This window comes from Mus pahari, chromosome 8 (assembly GCF_900095145.1).
Source record: "Mus pahari chromosome 8, PAHARI_EIJ_v1.1, whole genome shotgun sequence".
Classification (NCBI taxonomy): domain Eukaryota; kingdom Metazoa; phylum Chordata; class Mammalia; order Rodentia; family Muridae; genus Mus; species Mus pahari.
Genome location: NC_034597.1, coordinates 60,417,989 through 60,442,764, shown reverse-complemented (window position 1 = coordinate 60,442,764; position 24,776 = coordinate 60,417,989). Strand labels below are relative to the sequence as shown.

Here is a 24,776-nt window from a genome sequence, read left to right as displayed (position 1 = left end):
AATGCTTGCTTGTTTATGCCTCAGGATGAATGGCCCTGGTCCTATGGACCTTAGGAAAACTCGGACTTTACACGTGGATCAACTGGCAGGGTGGACTGTAGGAACACTGAAGAGCCTGGTTGTCTCCCTGGGACCTAAGGAGAATGAGTTGTGTGGCATAGCAGAGACTGCTGCATGATACTACATTGCTGCTGTTGCTGTTGCTGCTGCTGCTGCTGCTGCTGCTGTTTCTGCTGCCCCAAACCATCTACCCCATTATTGCACACTTGGACCACTGGCACAAGAAAGGATCAAATGTGATCCAGACTGGGTGTGGAGGGAGATAGTGTCAAAACAAGGACACCAAAAATTTAAGAGTTTGGAAACCTCAGTCTTTCTGCCAACTACTGGGGTTCCCCGAGCCTCAAATTCCTCCTATGATGGACCAGAGGAACTGAGTTCCTCTCCAGCAGGGCGGGTCTATGACCACAGGATTCTTCTCAGTTCATGCCCAGGGCAGCTGGGGGCAGGGCACCCTACAGGACATCGAGCTGCATTGTTAGGATATTCGAGTTCTGTGTTCTTTAACTGAGCTGGAGGTGAAACTCAACCAGGAAGCCGGGAGTCCCCAGCAGAGGGAACCACTGACGTGGTGTCCGTGGCCTGGGTGAGTGAGGGCTGTTTCCTCTCATAGGCTGCAACCAGTGAGCTCTCCAGATTCCTTTCCATGGGGTGATGGCTCCACGCATGAGAGAATGGGTTTCCTCTCACAGTCTGGGAGCGTGATTCTCCATCTTCCTAATGCTGTGACCCTTTAATATAGTTCCCTCATATTGTGGTAACCCCAAACCAACCATAAAATTATCTTTGTAACTACTTCATGACTGTAATTTCGTAACGTATGAACCGTAATGTAATTATCTGATATTCAGATTATCTGATGCACGACCCCCAAACGGGTTGCAGCCCACAGGCTTAGAACCACTGGCTTGGGACATCCTATCCTTGTCTGTAGCCCAAGCCACATCAGCACTGCCATAGCAGCCTCCCTGCTGGTCAGTGCTGAACAGATTCCCAGAAAAGACCAAGACTGTCTTCCTTAAAGCACAGGGTTTTTTTTTTTGGGGGGGGGGGCGGGGGCGGGGCTGGACACTCATGAGGCTGCTTGGTCTTGGGAAAGCTCCTGATGGACCAGGGCTTTCAAGACTGAGTGGGTTTTCTGGATTTACCCGGGAGAGGTTATGGTCTATTCTGTGGTCGAAGGGACAGCATTTGACCTGGGATTCCCCACTGAATGCTCCCTGTTCTTTTGCTCCTTATTCACAGGAGTGATTTGTCTGGGATACTTGATAGAAACCAGCTTCCTTCTCACGGCTGTTTCATGACATCAGAAGGGCCGCCTGGTTTTCTTTCTCTGTTTTCAGGAGGAGCCCAGTAGTCACCAGGCAGCAACAGGGTGGGAAAACCAAGGTGGTGGTTCTTTTGGGTGCAGCCATGCTTGATGGATTCTGAGGACTTTTCCTGGAGGAAGGACCTGGAATTCTGGCTTTCCCATTGGAGCAGCGGAGAGTACAGCCCGGGGCATTGGAGACCTGGGCTGGTCTGTCCACTAGTTGCTCTCTCTGGCCAGTCACCCTTTCTCTAGGGGGCAGTTCCAAACGCATCAAATGGGGGTTTAGTGTTGTTTGAGGAGCTGGTTCAGGGGTCAGGGGTGTTCCAGGATTCCCTAATGAATGGGCTGCTGCAGGTGAAGAGCAGAGAAAGCTGAGCTTGAGAGAGGTTCACACCATCAGGACTTAGGTCCCTAGGGCCATATCTTCCTCTATAGAGAGGCGCCTACCTTCAGCCACCGCATTCCTTACCTTGCCCCAGTCTGGAGCCTGTGACGGCCTCTTTAGCGGTCCCGAAGCCCAGCTCTCGGCAGACCACACTGGCAGACACCAGGTCCCACTTGTCATCGCAGACGGTTCCCCATTCTCCATTCTTCAGCAACTCCACTCGGCCCTCCCCGACCTGGGCTCCACCTCTCAGCCGCACCAAGGGTTGCTGGGGAGACACACGGTCCTGCTGAGTGCAGAAGTGACACGTATCCCTCGAGCTGTCAGGGCCCCACTCCTGCCCCATGGCCCTGCCAAATCCCCAGAGCTCAGTTCTGAACTCCATCACTTGCTGAGGGTTGGGTGGCAAAGGTTCCCTCTGCAGCTTCTCATGGGTCTCTGTCTAGGAGGCAAGGGAGGGTGCTGTGACACCACCCAGAGTCCCTAAGGGACTGCTGAGCCTGACACTAGCATGAAAAGGAAGGGAGGGTGGGTGAGTGCAAAACACTGAGTGGCTTCAGAAACTTTGATTCTTACTTCAGAAAGCAGAGCACAGTGAGGAAAACCGCTGGCTTCGGCCTCTGTTTTCAGTAAAACGTGACCTCCTTCCCAAGCTCATGAGTGGGATGCAGCCCCCCCCGCCCCCCACTCACGTGGATCCACCATCCTGACCACAGCTAGATGGAGACAGAATATCAGATAGCCTAGCCACAGACCCTGGAAGTGGCCAGGTGGCGATCCAGCTGGCCACAGAGTGAAGACACAAACCAAGGAAAATATGAGGTCAGCCTCCCACTTCGTTCATTGGTTTGGTATGAACTTGACTCCTTCCCTTTACACAGAACAGCAGAGGAATTCCAAAACAGTAGGATCTGGAACTCTGGGTGACAGGGAAAGCTGGGGGCGGGTATGGGGAGGAGGAAGGGTGAGGCCATCAGAATGGGGGGCAGGGGAAGTGAAGGTTCAGGCAGGGGCAGATGGGGTCCTAGAAATAGCACTGTCCAGCTATGCCTGTAACATAGGGCTAAGATATCTGATAAAGTAGTCACATATCTGCACTTCCATGGCCCCCTGAGGGGATTGAGAAGGCCAAACTCACTGTTTCCCAGAAATACCAGAAAGTTAGGAGGCCCCTTTAAGTCATTCCCAAAGTCTGGGCAGAAGCCTGGGCTCCCAGCATGCCTTTCACTCCTCTCACTTACTGTTGGGATTTTCATTCAAACACCTCCCAGCCTGAGTGAGGCACCCAGGAGGGTTAATTGGAGGCAACCTTCCCTCTGTTTTCCTATCTCTGTGGGAGGTAGCTGAGGAAAAGGGTAGGCAGGAGAAAGAGAAGGGAGAGGAGACACAGTTATTATTGGTTTGCGGAGGCGTTTCTATTGTTCCCCCAACTTCCATCCCTCTTCAGGCTCCTTTCTCCCCTCTTCTTCCCTGGCATGGAACTCATTCTGCCAACATGAAGTCTTCTGAGTACACAGATCTTACACAGCCTGGGGACTCAGCCTGTGATGGAAGTTTTATCAAGCCTGTGACTCAAATCCTGATCTAAGATCACAAACATCCAATAGGAAACAACATGTGTGCATCTTAAACACACACATAGGCACATCGCCAATACATACATAACCCCAACACACACACACACACATACACACACACAGAGGGAAGGAGAGTGGGAGGGAGAGAGAGAGGAAGAAGAATATATATATATATATATATATATATATATATATATATATATACACACACACACACACACATATACATATTCATGCACATAACCTCTACATGGTTATGGAGGGAAGACAGATTTAGAGACCCTTTCTTTTCAGAGGATCGGTCTGCCCTGATTGGGTCACTCACCTGTTCTGGGGAAATCAGTCAGCTGAAACGGACAATCTAATTTATATGGGAAAATATCCCTCGCTGCCCCCGTCCTCTCTCCCCTGCCCCCTGCCCCCAGCTCAATTAATCTCACACACCCTCTATACAAACCAAGAAGCCATTTCTGTAATGATAACGTGGCCAGTGGACAGATGACTAGTGGGTGAAAGCTTTTTGCACTTAAGTTAGCTTTTCTTTTGTGAGTTAAGCCCAAATGGGTTAGAAAAACCATAGCTGACGTCACGTGCCTCCTACGGTCCAGAGTCCTGGATGCTTTCTCCTTCAGGAACTTTACAGGAGCACAAGGTCCCTGGCTGGCTATTCCGTATCTCTCTCTGTCTCACGCTGACTCAGTGAACTGAGGACAAGGAGCCTGGACTGGCTAGTGATGTTCTCTCTCCTGTTCCCTATCTAATCATGACCCCTGCTAGCGGCCAAGTGCCTGTACCTTCTGCCTAGCCCTTACCTCTGGCTTGTAGGCTTTCCTGAACCTTGAGGGTCCATCGGGGCTGAAGATCTGGCTAGGCACACAACTGACCACAGCTGGCTGCCCGTTCTCACAGGTGGCGTTCTTCACAGGGTCCCGGGACACGGAAGGGCCCAGCTTGCAGCTGGAGATATGTGCTTCAGTGCCCGTGCAGTTCATAGAGAACTTCCAGTAACGCAGCTTCCTCCTTGAGGCAAAGGTTCTGCAGGGAAAGGGAAGGGATGGGCTGCTAGGGCATCCCCGCAGTCACCTGCTTCCTTCCTGCCTAGCAGGCCCATTTCCCACAACGCAGTCTCCCTGGCCTCCCCCACCCCTGGGCTACATTATAGGCGTGCACCAACACTCCTGCCTTTATTTTCCTTTGAAAAGTATAGCAGTTAAAGGATAGTGGTTTATAAAAGCCCCGTTCTTAAAGCAACAGCCAAATGATAACATAACTAAGCCGGTCCCATGAAAATAGCTCCATTCAGGGACAGAGCTCTTACAACCTAAACCGTACTCCCCACTCCCAAAGTGCCACTTCTTAATACTGTTAATTACAGTGCAATTTGTAGTAGAGGGGACAGTCAACCCATAGCACTACTGTAACGGTGGGTAAAGGTTAGGAACTGGGACAGCTGGAGGAAGAACGGTGCTGAGAGAGTTGATGGCTCATGGCAAGAGCCCTGGTACCAGAAGAAAGACCCACCTCCCAGAGCAAAGATATCTTCCAATTCTGGTAAAGGGGGCCCACAGGTAAACCTACAGACACATATTTCCCTGGATTTGAGTCCGTCTTGTTTGTGAATTGGAGCACTGTTGCAGGAAAGATTAAACTCGGGAGGATATCTCTCTCCTTAGTTTTGGTCGAAACTTAACTAAATGGGTTAATCTCTCAGTGCAGGTGAGTATTTAGACAGAGGAATTACCACCATGAGGTGTCAGTTAACTGACCAAATGCTGACAAAGCACTTAAAACAGGGCACAGATCCAGGGCAGCGGTTTTGAAATGAATAAAAACTGTAGTGGTGATGCGGATTGAATGTGAAATGTCCCCCAGAGGCTCATGTGTTGGGATGTCTGGCCCCCTGCTGGAGGCGGTTTTGAGAGGTAGGGCCTAGCAGGACAAGGAGGGTCTCTGCAGGAGGGATGGTCGGAGTTATAACCGGGACTCTCGTCCACTCTCTCTGGTCCTGATCCCCAGAGATGTGAGGAGACCCAGCTGTACACCCCTGCCAGTGAACTCCACCATGCTCTCCCCACAGGAAGGACTGCGCCCTCCCTAACTGTGAGCCAAAAGATCATTCCTCCCTTGAGTTGCAGCACTTTGGTATTTTGTCACACTGAAGAGAGATGTTAGAGGACAGAGGGATGGCTTACAGGCTAAGGGACATGCACTGCTCTTGTACAGGACCCGAATTTGGTTTCTAGCACCACACCTGTTACTCTAGTTCTAGAGAGAATTGGATGCCCCTGTCCTTTGCAGGCATGTACACACACACACACACACACACACACACACACACACACACACGGGGGGGGGGAGGGAGGGGGAGAGAATGTTAAAAGAAAGAAACTAATAAAATGGTTAAAGGAGAAAAAGAAAGGGGTAAGGTAGGGTCCATCAGCTCAGCAATTAGGAGCACTGGCTGCTCTTCCAGAGGACCCGAGTTCAATTCCCAGCACCCATATGGCAGCTCACAACTGTCTGTAACTCCAGCTCCAGGGGGATCTGATATCCTCACACAGACATACATGCAGGCAAAACACCAATGCACATAAAACAAAAATAAATAAATTACAGAAGAGAGAGGAAGAATCCTTGCTGAGGTGATGAGGGCCGTCTGATAGAAAACTAGGCTACGAATAATCGTGGGGTTTAAAGAGCTATGCCAGAGGACACTGGTCCTCTGAGGCTGTCCAGCTTTTTACAGCCTGTGTGCTTGCCCCTGGGCAGGACTCATAGAGATGCCCGAGGAAGCTGACTGTTGCTACCCTGACAAAGGAGGCTATGTGACAAGGAGACCCTGGAAGGGACAGATGTGAGGTCTGTCCCTGCCAGTTCAACCTCCACAGAAATATCTGCCTTGTCTTGGGGTGAATGGTACGTGAACACAGACGAAGAACAAATTCTTTAGATGCCATTATTGTCTCCCTTTGACCAAAATGTGTGTCTTGGAACAATTCTAGCACAGCCATGGGTACACGCACTCAAATATCTAAAATACACAGTAGATCTGATAGTTCAGGATGTGTGTTCACCACGATGACATCATACTGTAGAGATGCCCACAAGGGGGCTGTTATTAATTCCAGAGCGGCTCCCCCTTCCTGCTTCCTGTGAGGCCCCTAGTGCTGAGAAACCTCACCTCCCTTCCACATATGTGCCAGAGAATACGCTCAGGGGACCATTAGCTCTTCCAGGTCAGAGCACACTGAACCCACCGCTGGCTTAGGAAAGCCCGTCTGTTTCCAGCTGTGGGTGAGCACCACCCTCTCTCGCCGGGCATATAGGGCTGCCTCAGACCTGTCCAGTCTTCCCCAGACAGCCCTGCTTCTGTCTTACATCAACTCTCAGGAATGTGCCGCCCACCACGACCCTCCACAGGCATCCAGCTGCCAGAGCACCACCCCACCCCCCTCTCCATCTTAGTCGCTCATGCATTGGCTGAGCTGGCCCAAGAGAATCAAGAGAGGGGAAGGGAACCCCCGGCCTGCCGGGGCCTGGATGACTGAGGTTAGGGACAGCCTTCTGCCAAGCTGGAAGCCAGCAGGGCTGCAGCAGTTAATGAGTTTGAGTTACTGTTGAAGCATAGAGAGTCCCAGTGGCTTCTCCCCAGCCAAGGGAAAGTTAGATTTTGTGAGAATCTGCCAGGGGCTCAGTGTGTCTGTTCCAGCTACACTTTCTAAACCTGGAAAAAAATTACCCAAGGAAGGGATAGGAGTCTATTGGGTCCACGTGAGATGAACTTTAGCTAAAACTCTCCTTGCCCAACCTATGTATTGTGCTTACACAGGCTATATATTCCTCAGTGGCTGCTGGAACTGACGGTGGAATTTCCCGGGCTGGAGCACTTGGTGCCTTATGGGTAAGCCTTCCTATGAGCTGTATTAGTTCCATCATCTATCTTGCTCCCCTCAGGAGTGTGAGCTACTTAGAAGCAAGGCTAAGCAGGCAGTGAAATGGCCCCTCATTAGGACTGTACTGATGCCACAAGAATAGGAAGCCCTGCCCCCCACTGGTCCTCCCCTCTTACTTATAGGCTTTGGGATTGTAGGTCTTCTCTGCAGGGAAGCCGAACATGCCGCAGACCACGTGGGAATTCTTGGCTGTCCAGTGCTTGTTGCAGATCTGCTTCCAGGCCTTGCCCTCCTTCACCTCCACGTAGCCCTCTGTCACAGGTTTGCGATGGCGAAAGGCAGACAGGATGGGTCGAATCCGGATGTCTTCCACCTGAATATTTAGGCTCTGTGAAGAAGGAGATGTGAAAGGTCAGGGGCTATGACAGGAGTCTGGCCCTGGACAGGTGCCAGACAGCAATTCTTCCCTCAGGAACCACAGGCTGACTTCTGCTGGCCCACCTCTCTCCAGGCTCTGCAGAGGGGCCCATGTTCTCCCAGTGGGCACATAGCACTACCAGTTGTTATACACTGGGAGGTAGTGTGGTAGCAGGCACCGTACTTGATGACTTGGAGTTCTCTGAGAAGTCTTGAGCCCTCCCCCTCCCCTCAAGCTCCCTGTTTTCCTCTAAGAAAACCATAGAGTCCCTTCTAATCTCTCTGGGTCAGTGAGGGTAGCAGTTTGGGGTTGGGTTGGGAGGGACTCATTGGCAGGACGCTTCTGAAGGGAGCAGAAGACTAGAGCGGGTGGGAGGAGGAAGTACCCACTCCGGGGTATTCTCTGCTCCCTGTCTCCCAGTCTTGCGTGGAAAAATGAGGCCTTCAGAGGCCATGGGGGAGAGAAATGACTGGGGAAGGGCCCCCATAGTTACCCTGACACTTTTTATGCTTCTCCGAGGCATAGCACACCAGCGTTCAAATCCAGAATGTCTCGCTTCCAGCTCTCCTCCCTTGTCCCCCTGGAGCCATGGGCATACCTTGCAAGAGTCCCTGCCTCCATCTGTCTGCCACGGGACTAGCCAGAGAGTCCTGTCTAAAGCACTTAATCTCTACTTGTTCCTCAACCAGACCCTTTTCCCTATAACACGCAGCGGTCTAAGTTAGCGATGTCCACAATCTTTCCAGGCTGATTCCAGCTACGCCTCCCTCCCTGCTCGATGTCCCCAGCTCCAATTCACCCTGATACTGTGGACCACAGCATATGATATCAACAGCTGCTAACAAGCTTAGCACGTTCACGTCAAGTACTTCTCATGCAGCCTCTTATCTAACCCTCGAGTAGGCTAATGTGGTTTATTGCCACCGTCCACAATTTACAGACGCAAAAGCTAGTAATTCTAATTGCTTCCTCGGACCACCCCGAGGTGTGTGCGCTGTGAGACACACCCTGAGCAGGTCCGGGGAGGGAAGAGATGGGGCTGGTAAGGGCCAAGCTGAAAGGAAGACTCCAGTGACCCAAGTGCCCTGTCCAGCCAGAATGCAAATGAATCAGGGGTTGAACAGAGCCATTATTTGGGTGCCCAGGGATTAATGTCTCCCACCACAGGCTTCAGAGTCCAGCGCCAGACCTCACTCCGCAGGTTCTGCACAACAGTGGAAAGTATGCGGCCGGCTGAGAAGGATGGCATTTGGCCCCAGCTCCCTCCATGCCAAGCAGAAGGAAAGCTGCCAGGGTAGGATTATGTTTTCCCCTGACTGGATCTTTTACAGCTCTCATCAGTCCACAGGACTCGTGCAACCTAGACACATGGGCAGTGACGAGCCAAGAAGTGGCCCGAGGGCTAATCCAAGCCCACAGGCTAACCCCCCTCACTGCCTCTTTCCACAGCAGGAGGCCCCTGGCACCCAGTGTGGATGCCTCATGCCCAGAAGGAGAGTTATGGCTGTCCCACTCATCCACAGATTCCATTCACAGAACTTTTCTTGACCGTCAGCAGTCGTAGAACCTTATGGATGGGAGGTGTGAGCCCTATACCATGGTACGATAGAGGGAATAGCTGGCTGGGAAACCCTGCAGCCACCCTGACACGGGATCTGCACGTGAGGGCCTGAGGCCACGACCAGTCATGCTTGTGGGAACACTGACCTCCTTTCCTGCCTTGATTTAGGACAGGATATAACCCATTGGCCAACCCGTGGGCTTCATGGCAGAGATAGTGAGCCCCAGGGTTAGCCTTAGCTGTCATTGTCTTCATTCCTCTCCCAGCTCAATCCATCCATGTGTGTCTGTGTGATGCACACATGTGTGCATAGTGGTGCATGTGTATGTGTGGATGGTACACACATCTTCCTGGGTGTCTATGTATCCACAAATTTAAATCTGTCTTTGCGCTAATACTATGCCTGTGAATTTGTGTACATATGTATGTATTATGGTACAAGGCTGCACGTCATGTGAGCCTTTGTTCATATATGTGTATGGTGGTATATGATGGTCTGTATGTGTCTTTATGTGTACGGAGTATGTACCTGAGCGAAGGAGAAGAGAGAAACAGATTCAACCCCTGCAACAGTGAAAGAAAGAAAGCAGTCAGAATGGGCTTTGCACTCATTTTTCTGAGGTAGAACCTCCATCTTTGCCTGTAGAATCAAGTCCCTCTGGCAGGTACTGCAGTGGTTTGAATGGGAATGGTTCATGTTTGACTACTTGGTCCTCAGTTGGAGGAACCATATGGGAAGGACTAGGAGGTGTGGCCTCCTTGGAGGAGGTGTGTCACTGGGGTCAGGCTTGAGGTTTCAAAAGACTCCTGCCATCCCCATGGTGCATCCCTCTGGTCTCCTATCTGTTGATCAAGACGTGAGCTCTCAGCTTGTCCTGCTGTCGTACCTTTGCTCTGTCATCATGGACAATAACTCCCTAAAACCATAAGCCTAATGAAACACTTTCTTTTGTAAGTTGCCTTGGTGTGATGTTTTGTCAAAGCAATAGAAGTAATTAAGACCGGAACTATCCATACTGTCCACCCATTCATGTATTGAACTCAACAAAATACAGTCTGTTGTCCACGGGCCTTACCAGACTCCTCCGCTCACCTCTCTGTGCCCTGCTTCTTCTTTAATGGCAAAGGCCACAGCAAATCAAGCATCAGTCGACTGCATTTGAGGCTCTGTGAACAGAACTTTACATCTCTTCCCTTCTACAACTCCCACAAAACCTACAGGATAGCAAACGGCACATCCCTGATTACAGGTGAAAACATGAGAAAATTTGGTGAGGTTGGGCAACTTGTTCAACTTTATAGTCTTATTAATAAGCAGGTAAAAATAAAAATGGAGTTGTCTCTATTCCAGCTTCTGGGGTTAGTGACCACTGGTCACTATCTGTTCTACACGCCTCTCTTGCCCAATATTGTAGTGACTCTAATACTGGTTAGCCAGCAGCTCTGACTTCTGGGTGGTCCCCTTAGGCTTGCCTGGCACTGTGTACATTAGAAATTCAAGGCCTCCCCAGAAGGACTATGAGTCAGAGGATGGTGGACGTGAGGGATGAGTGAGTGGCTCTTGCCCTTGAGCCAAGGAAGTGGCAGGCAAGCTTCGGTGGCACGTACTCAGGGCTCATGTGAGCTCTGCAGCTGCCCCAGGTCCTGGGAAACCTCAGGGTTAGAAGGCATATGCCTGCACGCGCCTCCTCCCTCCTACCTCACTGCTGTGGAATCACTCCATAACCACAAGGATTTTCTTTTTCCCAGAACTTCAGCTCCCAAAGACATTTGTTTGAAATATCAAAATAGGTAGTTCTTTTTTTTTTCACCCTGTAGATATGTTAACGTGTTGTTACAGTTATTTGTCTGTTTGTGTATGTGTTGAGAACGTGAATGTGGGTGTGCATGCCACAGCATGTGTAGAGGATAGAGGATAGCCCTATGGATTGAACTCAGGTCATCAGGCTTTGAGGAAAGGGCCTTTATCACTGGACCATCTCAACGATCCAATCTGTAGATTAAAGATCTGGAATGTCTTGAATTCTAATATTTACCTAAATGCTGGTCCTCTTGCCCAGATCAAAGTGTCCAGAGCTCCAGTAAGCTTTCCTTCCAGGGTCTTGCAGCACCCTTTCCCCTCGTTCCCCATAGAACTCATTTCCTACTTCTTAGACAGGCCCTGGGAGTGACTTACATACATTCTCAGCAGAAGAAAACAAGATACAGTGAGATCAGAAGCCTGCCATGCTATAGCTGCTGGGCTGGTGGGAGGAGAGTAGAGTGAATGGTCAGGAAATGGACATCAGGCTTATGCCTTGAACCATGTAACAGGCACAGACAGCCTCTACTGGTGACCTGTAAGTCATGGAATGTGGCAGTCTGGGGTCTCTGCCCATGGGGAGTCACCCATTTGGAAAGGTTAACTGCCTCAGGGTATGAGGCAAGGAGAGGCAAAGCAAGAAGCACACAGCTCGCAGCCAACTCCTTTCTCCAGGGACTGCAAACTCTCTGTGGTGAGCAAATGACCTCTCTGCAAAATCAGGCAGATCTTAGCTTGGTACCTTCTCTCTTCCCTCTGTTCTGGAAGCCTTAATTTAACCTCTTCTTGGAATTCACTCAGGGCTACAGACAGAGTGGAGGAAATGTCATTATACCAACATCCTCCTGGGACGTACCATTGGTTGGGATAGCTCGGTCACTTGGTCTGTCCTCCATTGCTAACACGTTTCTGTTTCTTGCTTGAAAGGCCTGCAGCACACCTTACTTGACTATTGTTTTTGAAGTAGGCAGATACATTCAGACCCATGTCTCCCTCAACCCTTTCTCAACATCTCGTAACAACCAACCCAGATGACCACAATTCTTCCTTATACAGACAGGGCCATCAAGTGAGTCCCTCCTGCCCAACTTTGCAGGCCATACTTCCTGCATCCTTTCTTCTGCTCTCTTCTTCACTCCTATGGCCCATTTGGCCTCAGCAACACCTTTTCTTCTGCACTGATTACCTATCTACACATCTGTGGCCCAAATAAGCATGTAGGATGTGATGGTTTGTATGTGCTTGGCCCAGAGAATGGCACTATTAGGATACGTGGCCTTGTTGGAGGATCACTGTGGGCATGGGTGTGGGATTTAAGACCCTCTTCCTAGCTTCCCGGAAGTCAGTCTTCTCCTAGCAGCCTTCAGATGAAGATGTAGAACTCTCAGTTTCCCCTGCACCATGCCTGCCTGGATGCTGCCATACTCCCTCCTTGATGATAATGGACCAAAACTCTGAACCTGTAAACCAGCTCCACTTAAATGTCCTTATAAGAGTTGCCTTGGTCATGGTACCTGTTCACAGCAGTAAAACCCTAACTAAGACACGGGACAATTGTGAATATTTAAACAGGCCATTAAAATTCTACCACCTCACTCCACTACATGTCTTCTGAGATCTAGTCTAGTCCATGGCCAGTCTCTGATCCAATCCATTGCTACATTCATTCATAATGACCACTGTGTATCATTCAGACATTCCTGGGTTTCTCCAGGGCACTGGCTTCAGCCATTCCCTGCAATTCTCTCCAACCAACAATCAGATTTAAAACAACAACAACAACAACAAAACCATTGATAGGCATATATAGCAGAGGACTGTCTTGTCTGACCCCAGTGGGAGAGGAGGCAACTAATCCTGTAGAGACTTGATGCCCCAGGGAAAGAGGAAATGTGGGGGCACCCTTTCAGAGTTGAAGGTGAGGGGGCATAGGGGAAAAACTCTGGAAGGAGGGATTAGATAGGGGACAATATTTGGGATGCAAATAAATAAAATAATTAATAAAAAATAAAAAAGCAAAAAAAATCCACATTGTTTGATTAACCCATATATACATTTTTTTTCTTCATATGGTTTATAGAGTGGTACTATGTCCCAATCCCTACATAAGACCCTGGGATACACAGGTCAACTGGTCATGCAAGCTGCTTGATGTCATAAAGCTAGTAGAGACAGAAGCTTTATCACATTCTCCATGAAACACTTTTCCTGCCCCAAATATTTCCTCAGTCTTTAAGAATACTTATTTGCATGAGTGTATATATGAGTTTGTGCATGTTTGCTATCAGGTGTGTAAAAGCCAGAGGTCAGCATCTGGTATCTTGTACTCCATTTTATTTTTTTGAGACAGACTCACTGAACCTGAAACTTGCTGATTCAGCTATAACAGCTAGACAGCAAGACCCAGGGATCCTTCTGTTTCTGCCCCCACAGCATAGGATTATAAACATGGGCTTCCATGTCTATCTTTTTTATGTGATTGCTTGTGATCAAGCCAAGGTCCTCATACCTGTGAGGCAAGTAATTGTTGGCTGAGCTATCTCTCCAGTATGCCCCAAATATCTCTCTCACCCTTTTAGATTAGATTTTTTTTTTTAAATTCCTCCAGTATTTGCTTTCTGATGCTCTCATTTGAGCTAGTAGTCCTTGGCTCATATTAGCTACTGTAGAGGAATTTTAATCCAGCAACATGGCTGCTTTGATCACATCCAAAGACCATCTAGGTGTGCTGTGAGCTGGTTGGAATGCAGATATGTCCTTAGTCCACCTTTGCTCCCTCTGGCTGGAATCCTTTAGTACACCTTTAACCCCTAACAATGACATCTAATTGAGGGGCAGACAAGGTGATGAATCAGAGAAAGATTTGACAGAATGAGTCAGAGATAGGATACACCCAACTCTCAGGAGAAAAGATGTTTAAGAGCAGTGCAGGGAGAGTGAAAGAGTTCAGTTCAATTCATCAATAAGTTGGGAGCTGAGTCAGCTGGGAGTCAATGAAGTGAGCACAGTGCAGTCGAGTTCGTTAATGAGTTAATGCAGTTCAGTGCAGGTCAACAGAGGCAACGGAAGCTAGAGAGTAAGAAGGTGCTGTTTTTTTAAAAACAACATCCCAGACATTTGATTTTACTAATAAAGACTTAGGAGCCAGATGCTTAGGTGAAGGCCTCCTTGCTCATTGAGGCAGAGAAAGCACCCAGCTGACCTTCCTATTCCACGGATGCCCCAGAAGGAAAAAGTCCCCCTTTTCTACACTGTCTTAAATAACCATCAACTCAATGACCCTCCTTTCTACTTCCTGTGTTTTCTTTTGCTCACTCCCTGTCAAATGGTTGCTTACTCTGCCTTGTGACCTAGGGTTGACTTTATTTAATCCTGTTTACAAAAAGCTCTTGGATTAAAAGTGTGTGCTAGGGCTGAGCCACTCCACAACAAGAAACAGCCTTTTCTAGTTCACAATCTGGGGGTTCACAATGTGATCAAATATCCTGAAACAAGAAGGAGCCAGAAGATTAAAACAAATTACCAGAATTAGTCTGAGGCCAACCAGAGCAATTCAGTGAAAAGCTAAGAGAAGCCAGATTGAATCAGTCAATTTGGAGAGGAGTTTAAGCCAGGACAGCTGAGTTGAGTCAGTCACCAAGAGTTCAGAAAGAACTAGAAAAGATATGTTTATTCATCAGTAAGCCTCCAAGATGACAGTTGCATCAGCCCCCGCCCCTATACAATTACAGGTTACTTTGTGTTACTTTCTGTCTTTCCATATGATTTTATCTTCCAAATAGGATTGTGACTGTGCATCATCTTTTTATAGGTCTGGTGGTGTAGACCTGTGATCCTAATAACCAGGAGACTGAGGGAGGGTGGCTGCAAGTTCAAGGCTTGTTTGGGCTTTAGAGCAAGTCTAAAGCCAGCTTGAGCAATTGACACTGTCTCAAAATTAAAATTTTAATAAAGAAGGAAGGAGGAGGAAGAGAAGGAGGAGGAGGAGGAGGCGGCTACAGCAGGCATGCAGTTTAGAGGTATAGTACTTGCTTAGCATGTATGAGGCCCTCAGTAGCAAACAAACAAAAAAAAATTTATTTTTTGCATTAGTCAATGTTGTTTTTTTAAAAAGATGTAACAAGAGAGCAACTTAGCTAAATATAGTGGGCACTAAAGGCAAGAAAATCATTAGACTCTTTTTAGTCTTTGTTTAATGTCTAACAAACAGGCAGTTCTTGCCTCTTGCCATAGCACAAGCACTTCTTGTGGGACCTGTGGATAGACACGAAACATCTGCGCCTCTTGTACCCGAGCTGTTCAACATTTCATCTCCTTTCTCCTAAGGACACAGAAGAGCTGGGGAGGTGGCTCAGTTAGCAAAGTGTTTCCTGGGAAAGCATAAGGTCTCAGGTTTGATTCCCCAGAACACGTGTCTGAAGCACATACTGCGAGCCCAATGTTGAGGAAGTAGAGACAGGTAGATACCGGGGGCTAACTGGTTAGATAATCTAGCCTAACCAGCAAGACCAAGATGAGAGAACAGCAGGGTAGAGTATCTGATGGGGAACAGCATCTAAGGTTGTCATCTATTCTCTATATGCGTGCACGCGCACACGCGCGCGCACACACACACACACACACACACACACACACACACACACACCACACACACACACTTCTTTATTCCCTTCCCCTCCTAGGATCTTACATACAGTTACTGAGCTGAATTAGCCTACAAAATCTGATGCTCAGCACAGGCTTAGATAGACTAGGGAGGTGGGTACTGTCTGTGAATTTTGTTAGAAGAATCTGCCTAAAGTATAATTATTCAATACTTAACAATTGAATCAGAAATTAAGATGTTAAGAAATTGCCAGTAACATTATGACTGGGACAGTGGAACAAAGAGGAAGAGGAAAGTTGCTTCTGTGATATCCATCCATCCATCCATCCATCCATCTGTCCATTCATCCATCCATCCATCCATCCAGCTACTTTGAGGCATGGTCTATCTTGCTATATGGATCAGGCTGTTCTTGAACTCACCACCCTCCTACTTTAGCTCACTAGGAATTACACCACATACCACCCCACCTGTGATTTTCTTTCTTATTTTGCAGTGCTAGGGGTTTGAATCTAGGACATCAGACCCACTGATCAAATACTTCACCACTGACCTACATCTTTAGTCTTCTTTTTACTTTTTCTTGTGAATCAGGGTGTCACTAAGTTGCTTGGGCCAGCTTTTGACTCACCCTGTAGCCCAGAAAGACTTTGAACTTGCAATCTTCCTACCTCAGCCTGCCAAGTAGCTGAGATCCCAGGCCTGTACCACCAGGCCCTGCTCTGTGGTTTCCATCGCTCAGCTCTGCGCTGGACTGAACTGGGAGTGAAGGGGATGCAGTTGGGACGGTGTGGAGAGCTGAACTCACCCTGACGCCACTAGAGAAACAAGCCGCTGTCTGGCTGGGCTTCTTATAAATCAGGAGCTCTGCACCGCTGCTGGAAAAATGCTTTCATTTTTCCAGCCTGGAAGAATGTGTGCAGGTAACAGAGGCTTCTTTAGAGAGTAGGCCGGCCCTACTGCAGGCAGGAAGCTGGCGAGACACCTGCTCCTGCCACCAACCCCTCGTGGCCCAGCAGCTTCTCTGGCCCTGCCTGGGTTCTGAGGCCACAGACTCAGCAAGTCCTATGCTGGGCCTTTGACTGTACATAGCAATCATCACCATGGCAACAAAGCAATGAGTTCTGAAATCATCTTTCTCTACTGCTAGACAGTAAGCTCAAGAAGAGCAAGACAATCCCTCAATCCCTTTCATCTTTGTGCCCAGCCTAGGGCTCAGAGAATGAATGAGCCAATAGATCCTTGTTACAACAGCCTTGTGGTGATGAAGGGAGAGATTCAGTGTTCATCTTCCAGCATGGCTCATGTGCCTGGACTCTAGGACATGTGGCAGAACCAGCTTGGACTCTGCCAGTCCAGCTATACTCATCATTAGACTACCCTATAGTCTCAGAGAACAGCGCCACAGACCCGGAATCGGATTGGCTTTCTCCCATCCACAGATGCAAACTTCCCCGCCACCTCTCCCATTCACTTCTTCTCCAAAACCACCATTCAATGTTCCAGTCCAATTCACAGCTCTCCAAGTTGGAGCACATACTGCTCATGGGCTCATCACATCTCAAGCAAAGTATACTGCCTGCACAGTCTAGTGACTACAATGCGGTTTGTTCCACCCCATGGCTTTTTCTAACAGTATCTATCTATGCTTTGCAAAGAGCTGCATGGGCCACCCTCCAGAACCAAGTTTCCAGATTTGCTGGGATGTGTGCGATTTCAAATATTTGGTTCTGTTTGCCACATAAACACCCTCTGCTTTTCAGACACGGTGACCTATTTTCGGTTGAAAAAAAAAAAGGGGGGGTACCTTACAGCTTATTCTCTTGTGTACCTTATGGTAGCCAAGATTCCCAGCTACATAGAGGTTCTCAGTTAATAGAGCGCAGATTATGAACACAGAGCAAGGTCCTGTATGTCTTCCTACGCATGCTCACAGAATGGTGGAAAAGAAAGATCCCAGAGAGAAGCACACCTGATCAGCCAGCTCAGCCCTCAGAGGATGCCCTGCTTAACCCTTTCTGCTCCCCTCCTAAGAGTTAAGCACAAAGCACCATTGTCAACTTCTCTCTTTTGCAGGGGGGAAGTCGTTCAGCTTTCCCCAAACTAGCTGGGAAGCTATATGGAATTTTCCAAACTACACCCAGATGGACACTGATCCCCTTTCTTAAACACAATCTTCCCCTCTGCCCTGGTGCAGATCGGAGACCCAGCTGGGAAGTGCCCCCTTTGCAGGAAGTCTCTCTAGAGACTTTTTTTCTGGACCTCCAGATGCAGGCAGATAAGGCTGTGGTTGGGAGGGAGACATGGAAACATCTGGCACTGACAGTGACTAATACAAACCCAGATTCATTGCCTATTCCCTGTGGTTACAGGGGAAGAAGTGGGGAGGGGTTTTTTTCAGGCCCCGCCATCTTTCCAGAAGAATGTTAGCCCGTAAGTGAAGGGACCTTCTGGCTCTGCAGTGTCTCTCTGTTGACAACTCAGGATATCTTGGGCTGCCTACTGTGTTAGCGATGATACTGAGGCTCAGGGCATCCCTCACAGAATAGGCACCATTCCATGGCTTTTCTAGTCTATCCTGCTTACTTTGTTACTATCATACCCAGTTTTATGGGGTGCTGGGGTCGAACCCTGGGCTTCATGCATATTAGGCAAGCACTCTACCAACTGAGCTATATCTCCAACCCCCTGTTTACTTTATTTGGGGAGAGAGCCCTTAAGAACTGTGTAGAGCCAGGCATGGTGGCCCACGCCTTTAATCCCAGCACTCGGGAGGCAGAGGCAGGCGGATTTCTGAGTTCAAGACCAGCCTGGTCTACAGAGTGAGTTCCAGGACAGCCAGGGCTATACAGAGAAACCCTGTCTCGAAAAACAAACAAACAAACAAACACTGTGTAGAAAGGAAGGCAAGCGATGAACACGGCAGACTCACACATTTCCTGATCTAACAGGCCCCAGCAGAAGCCTTGTACAAGCATGTGATCTAGGAACTCGTACCAGCTGCAGGGTTGCTCCAAAGGACATCTGGATTTGCCATCTCTCCTTATCTAATGCTTTTTCCAACCACAACAGACAGGAAACAAAGTGTCCTGGTTTAAGAGGCTCTGACATCCTGAGAGGTTTGCTGGGGGCTCTGTTTTCTGGATTTAAAAATATCTGTATTGCATATGTCATGTGTTTTTGCTCCCACCTACCTAATTTTTTTTTTAAAGTTTTAATGACTGATCCATGATTCATTTGTCTCTAAATTCAGCCAATTGGTTGTTTTATAGTGTGATATTAGGTGATCCAAGAAAGGTCAGCTGTTCTGGACACAGTCCCAAGTTTATCTCCCTAAGACTAGAAATTCTCACGTTCAGCTATAGGGTCTGAAGCTAAGGATCTACAGCAAGCTGAGATGGTCCAGTCTGTGTTGGAAAGGGGGATAGCCCCTCCCTCAGTGAGCTTCTGTAGTAAGATAGTCGTATAGTCTTTCATTGCCCCAGAGGATGTCTAGCGTGCACCCAGGTGTTCAAGAAAACTGGAAGTGTAAGAGAAATTCTACCAAGTGCTCCAGGCTTAGTGACTCACGTCTCTGGAATCTTCCTCCCGACCCATGAACTTTGGTCACCTACTTTTTCCCTAAGTACTTCATAGTCTACAAGGCTTGCTTTCCTATTGAACACATCTGACTCCCTCTACTCCCCACAAGTACGGAGAACAACCTTGCCAACAACAGAGAGACACTGTTACTATGGATACTGATGGTTCTATTGTTCTGCATAGTTCTGGCTGCAGTCATCAGGGCCCTTAGCATCAAATCTGTTGAGCTTTCCTTGGTAGAGTCTTTTTGTAGGTAAGGGGCTATTTTTCTTCCCCTGGAAAGAAATTCAGTATCAAGAAGTCCCAAAGGTGTTTCAAGCTGGCAGAGAAGTCTGGTGAAGACAATTAAGAAAATATGCTTTAAAACTTTCCTAACTTAACCCTAACCCTAACCCTAACCCTGAACCCTAACTCCTAATCCTAACCCTAACCCTAACCCTAACCCCTAACCCTAGCCCTAGCAGTAGCCCTACCCTAACACTAACTCTAGTCCAAGCCCTAGCCCTAGCCCTAACCCTATCCGCTGAGTTCTTAGGGTTGGAGCTAGCTAACCCTAGCTCTCAAGGCACGCTGCTGACATTCATTGCTGAGGAGGTCTCATCCAAACAGGTGCAGATTTCTTCTGCTCTCTTCTTGGGGGATATCTAGAACACTCTTGTGGAGATGCAAGCCTGTGGGGGTCATCTGTAATACCGAGATCTGTTCCCCACCTCCAGGCAATCAATGAGTCTGTAAGGTCGATACCTAGCTTCAAAGTCAAGGTTGTGAGGGGCCAGAGAAGAGGCCAGGAAGGGCCTGAACACACAACACACGTACTGTTTGCCATCACTTCTCTGCACATGCTGACACACATACACACCAGTGATGCCCATTTGGCTCGTAGATGCCTCTAACATGAGATGAATGTTCATCCATAGCTTCCAAGCGACAAGAGAGCTTAGAGTTTTGTAATCACATAGTCCTAGTCCCTTTCCCATTTGGAATCTGATTACAGTATTTCTGGCAGAGGGGCAGAGAGTTTCTGCTTGAACTCCTCCATCAATAAGAAGCTCACTACACACAGAGGAAGATGCGTCTGGGGGCAGGGGACTGCCTCAGCGGAAGCCTGCATTCCATCCACCACCTGCCTCTCTGCCTTAGCCTTCTCTGGGAGTTGGAACCAACTGTAAACATTTGTCTCCATGGTAGCACTCTAAATATTTGAAAAGAACTGACAGAGCCCCCCCCCCCCCAGTATTTCTTCTTGATAGAAAAGTCTTCATTCCCTCCTAGGATATGGCTTCCAGACATGTCTCTTGGCCCCTGCTGTGGGTGACCTGGTTAAGAGATGGACCCAGAACTGAACCAGTGAGTTCAGTCGCACAGCGCTTGCAGGGATTAAAAAAAAAAAAAATCAGTGCCTTTCATTCATTCCCCCATGACTGCACTCTTGCGCTTGATTTCTTCTACCTGGATATTGGAATGTCCTGTCAAAGTCCCTTTGACCCCAAACCAAAACACACCTTACATTTTTAAGTAGATAGCTGTCACATTTGGGACCATTCAAACTAGCGCACCCTTCCTAATTCTTCACCTTGTATACTCCAGTGATCCCTCCTAGTTTGATACCATTCAGTATTTCTTCGGCCCTCATTTTTGTTTCCAGGCAGATTCCCCATGCTTCATATAAAGATAGGAACAGAGACACAGGGCACATCACTGGAGACCTCATTCACTGTGCTCAGACAAAATTAGTCACCAGCCCTCCAGGGAATCCTTAACGTCCAGCATTACCATCTAACTGCATATCCATCAAAGCTATGGCTCACTCTCTTACCCACAATGATTTAATAGGGGCCATTTCTTTAGCAGAGAGGAATGCTTCCATGACTTCAGCTACTGACACGAGGCATTTTGGAGTCACTTCCCAGCATCCCACAAACATCCTGTGTAGGTGGTCTGGGCGGTTCCTGGTCAGATCAGAGTACCCATAAGCATGAGCTTTAACCATGAAGCCCAGCATGTAGGAATCTTCTCGAGACTCAAAGGTTCTCCTTAGGCCGTTTGAATCTAGGGCCAACATGACCTACTTTCAGTGGGCATGGAAGGGAGGTCCCGGAGGACAGCTCACTGCCTGGGGGTTCATTTCTATGTGTCTGTGGTTAGGGCAGGTAGGCTCCCCCTGGCTTGTGTCACCAAACTGGTCTGTGTGACAGGAGACCCATTAGGAAAGCATGCAGTCCAAAAGCCGAGCCTGCCTTCGAGCCTGCCATAGTAGATGTCTGCTCCATAGCCCTCGCGGTGACTGCAAACTCACCAGGATCTGTGCACTTGGCTTTGGCACGATGCTCCAGTGTCCCTCGCGACACATGCTTTGTCTATCCAGCAACTGAGGATTGTGTTTTCTTTCTCGTGGGTGTCCTCAGATCACCATGGATATGGTTTCTTCCAACAAATGTCAGAGCCGAGCACTATGCTTGCTCGTCTGCACTTCCAGAGTAAGGACGTTCTTTCCAGCATTTTTTGCCCCAGATTGACTAAGCCTCTTCCATTTCAGTGGGGTTCTGCTTTCTATGTAACATGGTTCGCAGATGAACATGCAGGTCAGTTGGCTAACATGGGTGAATCCCTAGGAGCTCAGTTAACATTTACCTATGGAAGGGCTGCTCACAGGGTTCCCTTTCCAGGATTATTTATTACTGTTGTTATTATTTTGCTAACAGCAAATGAATCTTACTCTCCTACAACCCCAAACTGGCTGATATTTTGGCCTGTTCCTTTCTATTTGCACCATTAACATCTTCTTAGCTACAAAGCCTGGACCTCTATTCTCTCAGCACTCCAAGTGGATAGTTAAACACAAGACCATTGACGATGCCATCAATAAGCTCACTGTCTGCCGAGGCAGGTCAGTGCCACAAAAGGATGTCTGCTCTGTGTGCTTCTCTTTACTGTAGAGTTTGACTTTGGGTGTTTCTCTGCCTAAGGGAACAATAATCGCTGGTATGTGTTTCTAGGGAGAAGGAAATGCGGAAGTTGGAATCTGTTCACATGTGGTACCTAGAGCTCTGTATGTGAGATGCAACCATGATTAAGAGGTAGCACCTACCCTCTAGGAGCTTCCGGTCTCATCAGAGAGTAGAGACATGTACAAATGGGTGCTGTTTCCTATGGGGGATATAGAGTGGCCATGGAAAGTTCTGGGACACTGGGTGGCACAAGCCCATACTCCTCAGTGTCAGTTCCATGATAAAAAACAAAGCTTGGTTAGTGGTATGCAGTCCCTGAATTGCATAGATTCTGTGGTGCTCTTGTTGTCGTGAATGAGTGAGCACCTTTGAAGATGATGACTAGCAAGTGGCCTGATGCTCCAACCGAGGGAAGGATGGAACTCATTCCATGCTCCACGAAGACTGGACCCAATTCCAGCCTGTGCTCTGGGGGCACAGGAGACAGGAGCAGGGCAGTAGGAGTCATGGAAAGATAACAACTAGGGCACAGTCTGGGGACATCTGGAGCCTAGATGGGGGCAGTTTTAAGTCTTTTTTCAAAAGCAAATTCAGAGACTACAGAGATGGTTCAGCAGTTAAGAGCACTAGTTGCTCTTCCAGAGGACTAGGTCAGATCCTGCACCTACATGGCAGCTTACAACCATCTGTAACTCCAGTTCCAGGGGTTCCAATGCTCTCTCCTGGCCTCCTTGAGCATACATGTGGTACACAGACATATGTACGGGCAAAACATCCATCCACATAATGGTATCCATTCTCCAGAAATCCTTCAACTTGCCCTCGCATCAAACCTAGCTGGTATGAATCCCCACCTATACCCAGTACTCAACAAGCAGGCAAGACATACTATACACAAGGAAAAGAAAACACATTCAAGCGAAGATGCTATTGAAGGCATGTGGAGGCTGAGTACATAGATTCTGGGTTCCATACTCACAAGAGCGTAAAAAGAGGACTGCATAGCACTCACCTCTATTTGGTTGATCAACGAATTGTCAAATTTGAAGCCAGGAATTCTTTTTTCACTGCACACCACACCAACGTCTTCAGTGTGCTTGCAGTCAGTGACACCCCAGCCATTGGAGGAGCAAGATGCCAGGGTCGACTCTTTGCCAGTGCAGTAGACATTGTCCAACCAGATGGGGCCTGCGGAGCACGGAGGAGAGAAAGTAAGCATTCTGTCAGTGCAGATCCAGGTGGCAGGGGCTCTAACGCCTTACACGGAATTCCCCTGAATTTTGGCAGGTGTGTGTAGCTATCAGTTAGTTTTTATTGTGTGAGGTCGCCCATCTCATCGTAGATCACTGGAGTTTCCCTGCCTGGACAGCAGCTGGTGTGATCAGAAGGTGTGGTAGTTTGAATACAATTAGGACAGAAATCATGTTTAATCCTGGAAGTCGTGTGGTGATATCAGTTGCCATCCTCAATGTTGTGATAAACACCTGGCAGAGGCAACTTAAGAGAAGAAGGGTTTATTTTGGCTGACAGTTAACAAAAGGATACAGTCGATCATGGTGGGAAGGCATGAATGACATCAGGAAGTGGGGTGGCTGGTTGTACTGTGTCCCACAGTCAGGACACAGAGAGAGGTGAATTCTGCTGCTTAGCTGGCTTCCTCATTTTTCTCCTTTTTGTTCAGTTTGGGGTCCCAGATGGTGCCACCCACATTCAGGGTGGGTCTTCCTTCCTTAGTTAATTCTCTGTGGAAACATCTAGAGAGGCATGCCCAGAGCTAAGTCTCCTAGGGGATTTCAAGTCAAGTCATCTTGACAGTCAAGTTTAAATCATTTATGTGTGCATGGTGTGTGTGTGTGTGTGTGTGTGTGTGTGTGTGTGTGTGTGTGTGGCATTGGCCACATTCTAGGGTGAAAAAGTGTGGAGACTGGAGAGCAATTTTGTGGAGTTGCATCTTTTCTTCCATGTTTCTGTGAGCCCCAGGGATCCAATTCTGGTGGCCTTGCATGACAAGCACCTTTACCCACTGAGCCATCTCACCCATCTGGCAATGACATTTTACCACTAGAAGAGCAGGGGATTTTGTGGGAAGTAAGGGAGCCCTGTGTGAATGTCTAAGGAGCTGCCTAACTTACTTTTCTATTGCTGTGATAAAACACTGTGACCAAGGCAACTCATAAGTGATAGTGTTTACTTTGGGACTCATGGATTCCCCAGGGTTATAGTTCATGACTTTCAGGCCAGGTGCATGGCAGCAGACAGGCAGGAAAGATGCTGGAGTAGTAGCTGAGAGATCACATCTTGAGACACAACACACAAGGCAGACAGCTAACTGGGAGTGGCATGTGCTCTTGAAACTTCAAAGCCTGCCCTTCATGGAACATCTCTGCCAACAAGGCCACACCTCCTAATCCTTCTCAAACAATTTCTTCACAAATAGTTCCACTAACTGAGGATCAAACATTCAAATATATGAGTGTATGGGAGGCAGGGAACAAACTACCACAGGAGAGATGAAGCATTGAGTGGATGTGTATTATTGACAAGGACCAAGGGCTAGACTCAGAGGAACTGGCAAAGGCTTTGCTCTTGTCTGTGTGTGGATACTGACAGTATGAGCAAAAACTAGTGACTAT

The 24,776-nt window shown here is 48.2% G+C and overlaps 1 protein-coding gene across 2 annotated transcripts in view; it reads right to left on the bottom strand.

The window, feature by feature from the left end:
* The window catches only part of Loxl2 (lysyl oxidase like 2), an 83,645-nt gene that overhangs the window by 24,054 nt on the left and 34,815 nt on the right, over window positions 1–24,776 (bottom strand). Inside the window, exons 3-6 of one of the 2 annotated variants that reach the window (XM_029541883.1) lie at window positions 23,156–23,331; window positions 7,404–7,615; window positions 4,147–4,369; window positions 1,842–2,046 (exon numbers count right to left, since the gene is read on the bottom strand). In XM_029541883.1, the coding sequence (XP_029397743.1) occupies window positions 1,842–2,046; window positions 4,147–4,369; window positions 7,404–7,615; window positions 23,156–23,331 (816 nt within the window). The remainder of the gene's footprint in view (window positions 1–1,841; window positions 2,047–4,146; window positions 4,370–7,403; window positions 7,616–23,155; window positions 23,332–24,776) is intronic. The other variant, XM_029541885.1, reaches the window with a different exon arrangement.